The 12,479-nt window shown below is 42.2% G+C and overlaps 1 protein-coding gene across 1 annotated transcript in view; it reads left to right on the top strand.

Moving 5' to 3' along the window:
* Positions 1-12,479, top strand: part of COPA (COPI coat complex subunit alpha) — an 80,121-nt gene that overhangs the window by 29,591 nt on the left and 38,051 nt on the right. The window contains exons 12-17 of the mRNA XM_007947710.1: positions 86-152; positions 1,442-1,517; positions 3,984-4,066; positions 4,730-4,869; positions 5,432-5,517; positions 5,635-5,773. Of these exons, the coding sequence (XP_007945901.1) occupies positions 86-152; positions 1,442-1,517; positions 3,984-4,066; positions 4,730-4,869; positions 5,432-5,517; positions 5,635-5,773 (591 nt within the window). The remainder of the gene's footprint in view (positions 1-85; positions 153-1,441; positions 1,518-3,983; positions 4,067-4,729; positions 4,870-5,431; positions 5,518-5,634; positions 5,774-12,479) is intronic.

Below are 12,479 nucleotides of genomic sequence, written 5' to 3'. Positions count from 1 at the left end.
GATAAATAGGAGATGTAGGATAAGTAGAGGTTGTTCCTTCTGTCCTTATGCCTCTTCCCTATTTTCTTTTTCTCTCTATATCTAGTGGTTCCAAGTTTCCAGTGTTCAATATGTCATACAATCCTGCAGAAAATGCAGTTCTACTGTGTACAGTAAGTAACTCATGGAGTCCTCCTAAAATCTCCCAATTTTTCAAACATCTCTTTCTTGTGCCATTAGTGAATCTGTAATGACTTCTTAGAAGCTTTTTATTGGTCATTTGAGATAGCTAACAGTGAACACTCAGAGGCTTACCTGGTAGTCTTCAGTTGTCATAAACATGTTGATGGAACGTAAAGATGAATGACCCAGATCACTAAAAATTATTTGAGAGAATGTTTAGGACTATATCTCTTCTATGCAAACAGGATGCTTACCTTTATCACTCCATTTGGGTAAAAATAGCAGAGCTGCCATGGGTGGGGGCCATTCCTTTCAGCAAAGTTACCTTTGTGATCAAGTAGCCCTCCCCAGTTCTTACCACACAAATTGGGTGGTGGTGGGGAAGATGTTGAAACTCTAATTTTAGTGCCCTAGCTGCCAAGTTAAGAGTGGAAACCTGTCTTTCCCCATTTGACTTCTGGTGTCTAATCCCAGTCTATCTGCAATCTCTTAGTAGTCCTATATTCTCTTTTTGGCTGGATGTCACTCTTTTTTTTTTTTTCTTTCAAGCAAATTTTTAAGTTGACACGTGTCTTAGTTTCCTAATGCTGCTATAACAGAAATACCACAAGTAGGTAGCTTTAAAACAAACTTATTGTCTCATAGTTCAGGAGGCCAAAAGTCCAAATTCAGGCACCAGCACTAGGGGCAGGCTCTTTCTATTGGCTCTGGGGGAGGATCCTTGTTTCTTTCAGCTTCTGTAGCCCCAGTGTTTCTCCGTTCCTTGGTGATCTTTACATGACATCTATTTTCCCTGGTTTTTGCTTGCTTCTGTGTCTAACCTGCTCTTTTTTATACTGAAAAATGGTAAATTTAGGACACACCCTACATTGATTAGGGCCTCTTTGACAAAACAAAGAAAACTCTGTCCCAAAATGGGATTACATCCACAGGTATAGGTGTTAGGATTCCAACATATATTTTGGGAGGGCAGTCTATAACAATGACTATACTCAGGAGGAGCACCAAGGTATTGAGGTTTTAGCTAATTTATAGAATAAACAGCACACTTTGTTTTCATTCAAATTATAATAGCATCTTTGGAGAATAAATAAAATAACATGGATGCTAAGTTTTTGGCAAAGAGCCCTATAATTCTTAGATATGGAAACATTCAAATGACCTCTGAATGACAAAAGTGTAGTTTCAGATAGGTGTCTCTTAATGTTTTGTTTGTCAGAATAAGCTGGTATCTTGGGTGCCTTCCACTAACAATTTAATTTCCCCCTTTCCTCTACAGAGAGCCAGCAATTTAGAGAATAGTACTTACGACCTATACACCATCCCCAAGGATGCTGACTCCCAGAATCCTGATGGTAGGTATTCTCTTTGTCTATTGCATTCTGCTTCCAGCTCTCCTCACCCATATCATCACTTCTCTTCAATTTTTTCACATCTCATCCCCAGGCCATGGACACATCACTCTCGTCTGTTGGCAGGTGCCGCTGACAATTGCATCAGTGGCGACCAGGGTGTGAAATATTCATGATCCTCCCCCATTTTATTACCCCAGCTAGATATATATATTTTATAATTTGGTTATTAGAAACTCTCCATTTTCTCTTTCAGCACAGCATGTTATCCTCGTTTATTGTCAGCTGAGATGACTTTCACCCTAGTAGTTTCATTTATTTAAAAATGTGGTTCCAATCCTGGAATGTCTCGTTCTGTGACTAGGGATTTATTCTCTCCCTTCCACATCCAGATCCGATTTGCTTCCTTTTGCATGTCAAAAAGATGAGGCTGCTAACAGCCTTACACCCCACCTGGGATCCCAGGATCCAGCTGAGACCCCTGCCTGTCTCTCCATCACCACCATGCCTTGTTGATGTTTTTACTGTCAGAACTTGCTGATAAAACTGATTCTCAGAGTAGATTTGATTCTTACTTAGGCCCCTTTCAGTGCATTTCTTGTAGTGGGTTTACAGAAACCATGGGGCAAGAAGTTTAGTCCTCTCATCCCCATTCTTGATAGTATAATTTCATATTTTAGACTCCACCAACAGAATCCTGATAAACATTTTGCTGACTTTTCTCTTTTGTGGATGCCACCTGTCATTATATTCCTGCTAATATGTTTCACTGTCTCTTAAATTGTGACAAGGAGAGAAAACATGTATGTATATGGTACCCACAACTCAAAGTCTCTCCTATAAATTAATAAATTATATCATAAATCCTGTGATTTGGTCTCTCCTGTCAGAAGCTCCAGTAGTATATAGTGCCTAGGCATTTGACTGCTAACCAAAAGGCTGCTGGCTGTTCAAACCCACCAGCCACTCCTCAGAAGGAAGATTGGGCAATCTACTTCCACAGAGATACCACCTTAGAAACCCAAAGAAGGGTCGCTGTGAGTCGGAATTGACTCAGTGCCAATGAGTTTGGTTTTGGTTTTATCCATTCCCTTGCTTTATTCCCCCAGACAGGTTTACAGTTAATGTTGTTGTTATGTGCCATCGAGTCAGACTCAACTCATAGCGATCCCTCCTTGGGTTTCTGAGGCAGTATCACTACAGAAGTAGATTGCCCAACCTTCCTTCCAAGGAGTGGCTGGTGGGTTTGAACTGCCAGCCTTCTGGTTAGCAGTCAGGTGCCTTAGGCACTATGCTACCAGAGCTCCTAATAGAGTTTAAAATACTTTAGTTATATTACCTCTCTGTCTTTTGAGGGACAGTAATTAGAAAAGGTGTAGCCCAAAGATGGCAGCAGAAGAAAGAAAGAGAAAAAGTGAAAGCTTAAATAGTGTGGCTCCCCAGCACCTGGAACATGGACGTGGTGGTTGTGATAGTACAGTAAAACCTCTGAAAGCTGGAACCTGTGTGAGGCAAAAACCTGTCAGAGAAGGAAAACTCTTTAATATTTTCCATTAAAAGGAGAGGTAAAGATGTGGTAAGACTGCACCCTATCAAAGGCAAAAACTTGAAAGACTCAGAAAAGCAAGGAAGTCCTGTGGAGTTCAGGCCCTCACAGGTTTCACTGTAATTAGCTTTGTAAATTGCCAGAAGAACAAAGGGCAAAGCTAGTCAGTGTGTTCTGTCCAGTTGTCAGCAGATACTAATAGATAAGACTATTTCAGTGCATTCTTTTGTTTACCCTCTTAGACGTATGTTTCCCAGAGAATGGAGTGAGTGTCCATCTCATAATTTTTTTTAGCCAATGGAATGTTTGGAAACTATGGAACATTTCATAGCTCCCTTCAGGATAATAAGAATGGTTGATTGACATTTATGGAACAAGTGCTAAATAACTGCCCAACACCGAGCTTTCCTGTCAAGATTTAGCTGAGAGCATTCCGCTCCACCCTGCTCTACTAGGAGGTCTGCGTTTGCATGTTTAAAGGAGCAGAGCAGCTGCATCCTGGGGAGAGGAGGCTCTGTCTCTTCTCCTGCTTTCTCTGAGGCCTATCAATAGGGGGTCCTATGACACTGCAGGCAGCATGCTGTGCCGCAGCTTGGCCAGGGAGCCCTTGCTCGTTAGCTTGACAGAGTGTGCTGTCTCCCAAGATGGGCAGCCGTTCTGCCAGTACATGGTGTTGGCTGAAATACAGCCACTTGGCCTAGAGAAAAGGGGCTTGGCAGGGGTAGGATTTGGAGTTTGGAGGGGACTGGTGGGGAAAAGTTACTCAACAATAGCCTCAGGTTACAGCTGAATTAGTTAGAAAGCAGCTGAATTGGCAAAGCCAAGATGGCAGCCAGCAAGACTGGCATCTCCATGGCACCTGATTTTGTCACCTGCCAGTGGCTCACCACATGCTCCCACCCTTTGGTTTTGTTCTTCCTCAGCCCCTGAAGGGAAACGATCCTCAGGCCTGACAGCAGTTTGGGTTGCCCGAAATCGATTTGCTGTCCTAGATCGGATGCATTCGGTGAGTTAAGACTGAAAGGGGAAACTAATTTGGCTAATGTAGTGACAGGGTCTGTGTATTGCAGAATAAAGAGCATTGTTTTTGTCCTACTCTACCCTGGGAAGCTGTGATCACCATGTACTTCTGCCTCTACTCCTCTCTCTTCCACAATCCCTGTAGGAATAAAGGCTTTGAAATTTATTTGATTGGTGTGATAATCACTGTGTCCCTGGGCTTAAGAACCAAGTCACACAAGAGCCAAAAAAGCATCAGATTTTATATGGGTGAACTGGTTGAGAAGTAGAGGCCTACTCCCCTCCTTACCCTTATCACCTCCACTGATACTTGATATGTAATAGGTTTCAGCCCCAGATAAGCAAGGCTCTGCCAAGAAAATATTTAATAAAAATTTAAGCCTCAGAAATACTGTTTTCTCTTTCTGGTTGATTGAAGAACTCAGGCTTTGTTGAACTTTTTGGGGTGTTTGAATTGAAGGGGAGAAAAAAGTATCAGGGCCCTTGGAAAGGATCTTGGTTAGAGTGTTCTAGTCTGGGGTGGGGACTGACTTGGAGAGGAAAAACAAGTACTTAGTTTATTGAAGCTAAGGAACAATTGCTGAATTATCATCAGTTATCTGATGTACATACTTCCTCTCTAAACCTTACCTTCTAAAACTCACTTCAGCTTCTGATCAAGAACCTGAAGAATGAGATCACCAAAAAGGTACAGGTGCCCAACTGTGATGAGATCTTCTATGCCGGCACAGGAAACCTCTTGCTTCGAGACTCAGACTCCATCATACTCTTCGATGTACAGCAGAAGCGGTAATGTGTCAGGTGCCCCTAAGCAGACAGGCATTCAGTGGGACATCTTTATGATCGCTTCACCCCTCCCCACAGCCCCTACCCAAGTGAGTTTGCCTTGTGACTCAGCCACTTCCTGTGCTATATCTCTAAGACTTTCTCTAGCCACTTTTCCCCTCTATAATCACTCTTCATCCCCTACATAAAAATTGGCATTACAGTGAAGGACTTACTTATTTGATACCTGTAGAGCATTTACTCTGAACAAAGAATGCTCTTGGGAGTTAGAATGAGGACACAGAGATGAATAACACAGTTAATTTCTACACTTAAAGGAGCTTATAGTCCAGTGATTTAAAAGAAAAAATCTCTAATACATAGGAATGAGGAACAAGGCTTGGGAAAGGGAAGTAGCACAGTGTGAACCAAAAAATATAAGTTGCTGACTACAGGTAATGTTTATTTGGAATTATTTTTTTAAATTAGAGCTTCCATTACTTTAAAGATGAAAAGGAGTTAGGCCAAAGCCTAGAACAGTGGAATCAGGTCCACTCATGTTTGCCCTTTTCTCTCTCTCTTTCAGAACTCTGGCATCTGTGAAGATTTCCAAGGTGAAATACGTTATCTGGTCATCAGACATGTCCCATGTAGCACTACTGGCCAAACATGGTAAGCCTTCATTATATCCACCCTGATTTAGAGACTAGTCCCTCCCTCCCCCCATCCCAGCCAGCCTACTACACTCTCCTTATCCAACAGAGCACTCATGCCCTTTGCCTCTTACAGCCATTGTGATCTGTAACCGCAAACTGGAGGCTCTGTGTAACATTCATGAGAACATTCGTGTCAAGAGTGGGGCCTGGGATGAGAGTGGGGTATTTATTTATACCACAAGCAACCACATCAAATATGCCGTCACCACTGGGTAAGTTAAATTATATGGGATACTGAATGGGAGAAGGTAGCCTCTTAAAATCTCTGTCCTGTCTCAAGAGATGTGATTGGAATCCTTCATGAGTATTTGTCTTGGAAAAGCGTTGTCTGCTCACCAAATCAAACTCGCTGCCATCTAGTCGGTTCTGGCTCATAGTGACCCCTTCGGGTTTCCAAGGCTGAAAATTTTTATGGAAGCAGACTGTCTCATCTTTTTTCATGGAACAGCTGGTGGGTCTGAACCATCCTTTTGGTTAGCAGCCAAGTGCTTTAACCACTACACCACCAGCGCTCCTTATATATGTGCTAGTAGGAATCGAAACATTCTTTTTTTAATTCCTTTTATACTGTGAAACATAACCCAAATAAAGAAGGTTATATAACTTATAAAAATGCAGTGTAATAAAGAGGTGAATAGTTACATTCAAGTCAAGAAATAGAATGATTTTGGCATCCCAGAAGCCCTTGCTATGTGATCCTTATAAATTACATTCCCCCTCTCTATGCAAGGGTAACGTTATCCTGACTGTTAAGGTAATTTGTTTTTGCCTTCCTTTATAATATTATCAGCTAGTGTTCCTTAAAATAATATAATTTAGTTTTGCATTTTACATAAATGAGATCACATTGAATATGTTGTATTTTGCTTATTTTGCTCAATGTTTTCTTTTAGACGATTCATCCTTGTTCTACCTTTAAATTATTTATTTTCATTGTGTAGTATTCCATTATATTATATTCCATAGTTTATCCATTCTCCTCTTAATGGATAGTTGAGTGATTTCTAGTGGTTGGCTATTATGAATAATGCTTTTTTTTATTTTATTTTATTGTTGTTGAGAATATACACAGCAGAATATATACCAATTCAGCCATTTCTGTATGTATAATTCAGTGGCTTTGATTATAGTCTTTGAGTTGTGGAACCATGCTCACCTTCTTGTAAGTTGTTCCTCACCCATTAACATTAACTCACTACTCCCTAAAATTCCTATCTAATCATTTGGGTTACTTTTATCAATTTGGTCTTATATAGACAGTTCTTAAAAGAGCATAATGCTCAAGCCAGGCATTTTTCACTAGTTAAGCTAAACTGTTTGTTTGGTTTTAAGAAGACTTAAGGGGTTATTTTTGGTTTAAATTTTAAAGGTGATCTTAGGGAAGTAGTTTCAGAGGTTCATCCAGCCCTAATGGCTCCAGAAAGTCTGGAACCCATGAGAATTTGAAATGCTAAATTCTGTTCTGCATTTTCTCCCTTTTGTTCAGGATTCTATTATAGAATCTTTGGTTAAAACGATAAACAGTTCTTTTACATGTTTTCTGGTAGAAATATTCATAAATATCTCCAGAGTCTTTACCCAGAGTAGAACTGCTAGGTCATAGGGTATGCGTGCATATCTTCACATTTATTACGTGCAAAAATGGCAAGTCATAGAGAAGTGCAAAGCAAAACAGCAATGAGCTACCTACCATCTTACCCCAGCACTGGTAGCAAAGTTCAACAAGACAGAAAATAACAAATGCTGGCAAGGATGTGGAGAGACTGGGACTCTCCTACACTACTGTCAAATGATACAACCACTGTGGGAAGCAGTATGGCGATTCCTTAAAAAGTTGGAATTAGGCATACCATTTGACCCAGACATTCCATTACTAGGTATATATCTTAAAGAAGTGAGAGTCAGGACAAGAACAGATACATGCACACCCATGTTCATCGCACATAACAACAACAACATGTTCATCGCAGCACTATTTACAATAAGAAAAAGATGGAAATAGCCTAGATGTCCCTTAACTGAAGAATAGATAACCAAACTATGGCACATACACACAATGGAATACTATGTAACTCTAAGGAATAATGTAAAATCTGCAAAACACTGTATAACGTGGATAAACTTGGAGGACAGTATACTAAGTGAAGTAAGTCAATCATAGAAGGACAAATACTGTATTAGTTCATTATTGTAAAAAGTCAAGAAAAGGTTTATATGGAAGAAAATTTTCTTTGTTGGTTACCAGGGGTGGGAGGGGAGGGAAGAGAACACTGTTAAATAGGTAAAGACAGGTATTGATTTGGGTGAAGAGAAGGGCAGTGTACCAAATGTGAGTGATCAACACGGTGGCATTGAGGAAAAAGAAGACGTAGAGAGGTGCATGGGAGGTACGGACAACCAAGATGATGCTTTTTTTTTTTTTTTTTTTTAATTTCTTGGCATAGATGAGTGAACGCCTTCAGCAGTACATGTGTTTGTTGAAACATCTCAGTGGGTATTCTGTTAATTCTTGGAGCCTTATTTTTAGCCAATGCCTTTAGTGCAGCTTGAAATTCTTCCTTCAGTATTACTAGTTCTTAATCATATGCTACCTCTTGAAATGATTGAATGTTGACCAGTTTTTTTGGTACAGTGATTTCGACCATTTTTCCTTGATATTTTTTTTTTTTTCTTCTTCTTTTTTTTTTTTTTTTTTTTAATATTGTGATTTGGGTGAAAATCTATAGAGCAAATTCACTTTCCATACAGCAGTTCACATATACTTTGTCTCATGACATTGACTACAATTTACCATAATGCAACAGCTCCCTTCCCTTTTCATCCTGATAGTTACCTCTTCCTGTGTCCATCCCTCCATGCACTCCTGCCCTCTGAGCTGTCTTCCTGTGCATAAACAGCTTTTCTTTCTCCCATGATTGTTCTCTCCAGGGAGTGTATTTACCTCAGGTAAATGTTCAACTCATATGCCTGTCTTTAGTTTGGCTGGAAGCCACAAGTGTGGGTTCAATTCCAGACTAGGGGCCATAGTCTCAGTGATTCCATCAGGCTCTGTCAGACCAGCAAACCTGGTCCCCCCCTTTATTTATTTTTTTTTCCAAATGATTTTGAGTTTTGTTACACATTGTTCTCCCTCTCTATCCAGGATCTCCTACATAGATCCCCCTCCAAGTGGTTGACAGTGGTAGCTGGGCACCATCTAGTTCTTCTGGTCTCATAGGTTGTATAGGCTGCAGATCGCATGGTGTACTAGTTGTTAGGACTAATTGTTTCCATGAATTTTTGGTTTTCTTCATTCTTCTTTGCTCTGGACAAGGAGAGACCCATCATTGCATCTAGATGGCTGCTTGCAAGCTTTTAAGATCCCAGTTGCTACTCACCAAAGTAGGAGGTAGAACAATGTTTTGTGTAGTATGTTATGCCAGTTGAGCTTGATGTCCCCCTGCGACTGTGGTCCTGAGCCCACAGGTTTCAACTACTCAGTAAGATGATGCCTTTTATAAATCAGTACTATGTTGGCAGTGAAGGCAAACATGGATATACAGATGGATAGATGGGTGGACAGGCTGAACTGTAGGCATGTCTATACGGGGGGAGTGTGCCCAAGACCATATATAGGGTTGGCAGACGGTGTTTCTACAAGTGTATTGATATGTTCTGTAAGAATTCCCAGGTGTATAGTAGAGTTGACAAGGGACAAGGTTGTAGTCACTTCTTGGCCACAGCCAGCTACCTAGAAGGAGCAAGTAGTTGGATCTGGTCTCAGGACCATAGTTGCAGGGGACATCCAGTTCAATTGGCATAACATACTGCACAAAGCATTGTTCCACATCCTACTATGAAGAGTAGCGACTGGGATCTTAAAAGCTTGCAAGAGGTCATCTAGATGCAACAATGGGTCTCTCCTTGTCCAGAGCAAAGAAGAATGAAGAAAACCAAAGATACATGGAAACAATTAGTGCAAGCAACTGGTACACCCTGAGATCCTCAGCCTATATAACTATGAGACCAGAAGAGCTAATGGTGCCCAGCTACCACTGTTAACCACTCAGAGGGGGATCTATGTAGGACATCCTGGACAGAGTGGGAGAACAATGTGAAACAAAACTCAAAATCATTAAAAAAAAGGGGGGGGGCAGGTTTGCTGGTCTGATAGAGCATGATGGAATCACTGAGACTATGGCCCCTAGCTACCCTTCAGGTCTGGAATTGACCCCACACCTGTGGCTTCCAGCCAAACAAAAGATAGGCATATGAGCTGAACATTTACATTAGGTTGATATGCTCCTTGAAGACATCAATCATGGGAGAATAGAAGGGCTGTTTATGCACAGGGAGACAGCTCAGGGGACAGGAGTGCATGGGAGTGAAGGACACAGGGAAGAGGTAACCATGGGGAGGAAGTGGGAGGGGAGCTGTTGGATTGTGGGAAATTGTAGTCTGTGTCATGGGACAAAGTGTATGTGAGCTGCTGTACAGAAAGTGAATTCACTCTGTAAATTTTCACCCAAATCACAATTAAAAACAAAAAAAAAATGGCAAGGCAGTAGCATCTGACTTCCTCAAACTTCACAAGGGGAAGGAAGATCCCAAACAACATCAACAGCCCAAGGCTGATTCCTTTGAGACGGGAAGTCAGATGTGCCACCACCCTCCAACCTTTTTACTAATTCTGAAATCAACCATCCCTCCCTGTTAGAGCTCCGTCAGCACTCAACGACCACGCCACACACCAGGGTACCCAACGGGAGATTTTATCAAAGAAGTGAAAGGGTGCCTGCACTGAGGAGACGGAAGAAGAGAAGAAGAAAGAAAGAAGAAGAAGGGAAGAAGAGAAGGAGAGAGGAAGAGCAGGGGAGAGGGTGGTCTTATATAGACCTGGGGTTAGGAGGTTGTACATCAGAGCTGGGGGAAGAGGTCTTAACCTATCAGAGGCTATGTTGCCTTTTAAAATTTACGCCTTGCTGGAAGCTCAGTTTTGACTTCCTTTAACTGACTTATGACCTTGGGCAGGGCAGCAGGGAATGAAGAAGAACCTGGAAGAGCCACGCAAGATGGCGTGGCATATCTCTAATATTCCCCCTTCTTTGGTTTTTTTGAAAGGAAAAAATGAAGGGCCTGCTTTTGTGGGAAAAGGGGCGAAGGTCAATCTTCTGGAGCTGCTTCCTGCTGGTGAGGGGCACGGCGTCTTTTGAAGCGGGGCCTTCCATCTATCCATGGATGAGTTTGTCTCTTGTAGTGCCAAAACCAGTTTTCTTTTGCTTCATCTTCAGAGATGCTGTGTTGTTTTGCCTGGTTGGTGATTTGTAGTATATAGAGGTCCTCAAAGAAGCAGTTTCTAAGGGTGTCGACTCCCAGGGGTCAGCTGGACATGTTTGGCGTCTGGTGTTCTGGAACCTGTAAGACAGGCTGGGTTGCAACGATTAGGGGAGGGAAGCGAGATCAGGGAAACAGTGGAGCGAGCCTAGGTGGCCAAGGTATCTTATTAGTTGGGTGGTTTCCACGAGCGCAAGGGAATCTCTTCCAGGTCTTTTGCTTGAAGGATCATTTGGTTTGCTGTCTGTCATGAAATTTGGGTAGATATCTGGCGGACCTGTGATTGAATGAAACAGAGAACACGGGGCGATGGTAGCAACCAACATGATGGAAATTAGGGGGCTCAAGAATGGTAGAAGCCAGGGTAGGGAATCCGAAAAGAGGGAAGAAAAAGGTGGACCATTGTTAGTGGATAGACATTGATCTATATTATTTGCCCTCTCGATGAGTCTTTTGGCTGCATCTTGTACTATACCTGACTGATTTATATAGAAACAACATTCATCTCCCAGAAATAGGCAAAGACCTCCCTTTTCTGCTGTTAGTAAGTCTAATCCTCTCCTGTTCTGAAGAGTGACCGCTGCAAGGGTGTTGAGTAATCTCCTGCAGTTTATCGAAGTTAACAGCTTTATGTGAAATAGCCTGTAGGCCAGCTAGGAGGTACTGGAGCATTTTGTCCCTGCGAGTGCAGCCCTTCTGCCCAGATTGGGTGTCTAGTTGGTATTCCCATCCAGGGTCCTGCTCAGGAACAGCTTCTGGACCCACTGGCATGGTAGAGTCAGTTACAGGAGTTAGATTGGTATGTTCCCGAGCAGCCCCAAGAACCCGTTCCCTTTTGTCAGAATTTAAAGTGGAAGAAAGAATGACATAAATGTCATGCCAAGTTAAGTCATAGGCTTGAGAGAGGTAATGAAATTCCTTAATGTAGGTGGTGGGATTGTGAGAAAGGGAACCCAGACGTTTTCAATCTTGGATAAGTTGGTGAGGGAGAAATGAATATGGACACGGATAACACCTTCAAAGTCAGCCGTTTCACGTAAGGGACAGAGAAGGGGCTGTTGAGAATGGGTGTGGCTGCTCTCTGGGAAGGGTGAAAAAGGACTCTGGGGAAGTGGTTTCTGGAGATGTTAGTGAAGAGGAAGGTGGGGGTGGCGGAGAGGGTGCAGTGGGGTTAACAGGAGGTGGAGATGAAAGTGCCTGTCCTGAATAAGGAGGTGGTCTGGTCTATGAGGTGGGGATGAAAGAGATTCAGGTGGTCAGAAAAAGAAGAAGTTGGATGCTCTGGTGGATGGGTCTCATAAAAGATTCTTAATCTAGATGGACTGAGGCTAACACCATAATCTTCTTTAAATTCCTTTGGAAAATTTTTTGATCATGTATTCTAACACAGTAGATTTACTGGGGGTACTTCCCATAGTGACAGTGGTGCACACAAAACAAAAGACAAGTCCCAAGGACCTCTCTGATGCCTGGTCGTCCACCCTTCTTACAAAGGTTTCAGTGGGTCTTTGGCTAAGGTGTCTCTGTATAAACCCCGGAGTGGAGGGCTAAACCACACCGTTATGCCAATCCTACCTCACGCGGGATGTAACTTCAGGCCCATTC

The sequence above is a fragment of the Orycteropus afer genome, unplaced genomic scaffold (genome assembly GCF_000298275.1).
Source record: "Orycteropus afer afer isolate SDZICR_OR568_19922 unplaced genomic scaffold, OryAfe1.0 scaffold00193, whole genome shotgun sequence".
Classification (NCBI taxonomy): domain Eukaryota; kingdom Metazoa; phylum Chordata; class Mammalia; order Tubulidentata; family Orycteropodidae; genus Orycteropus; species Orycteropus afer.
The sequence above is the reverse complement of the archived record's forward strand: the minus strand, read 5'-3'. Positions and strand labels throughout refer to the sequence as shown.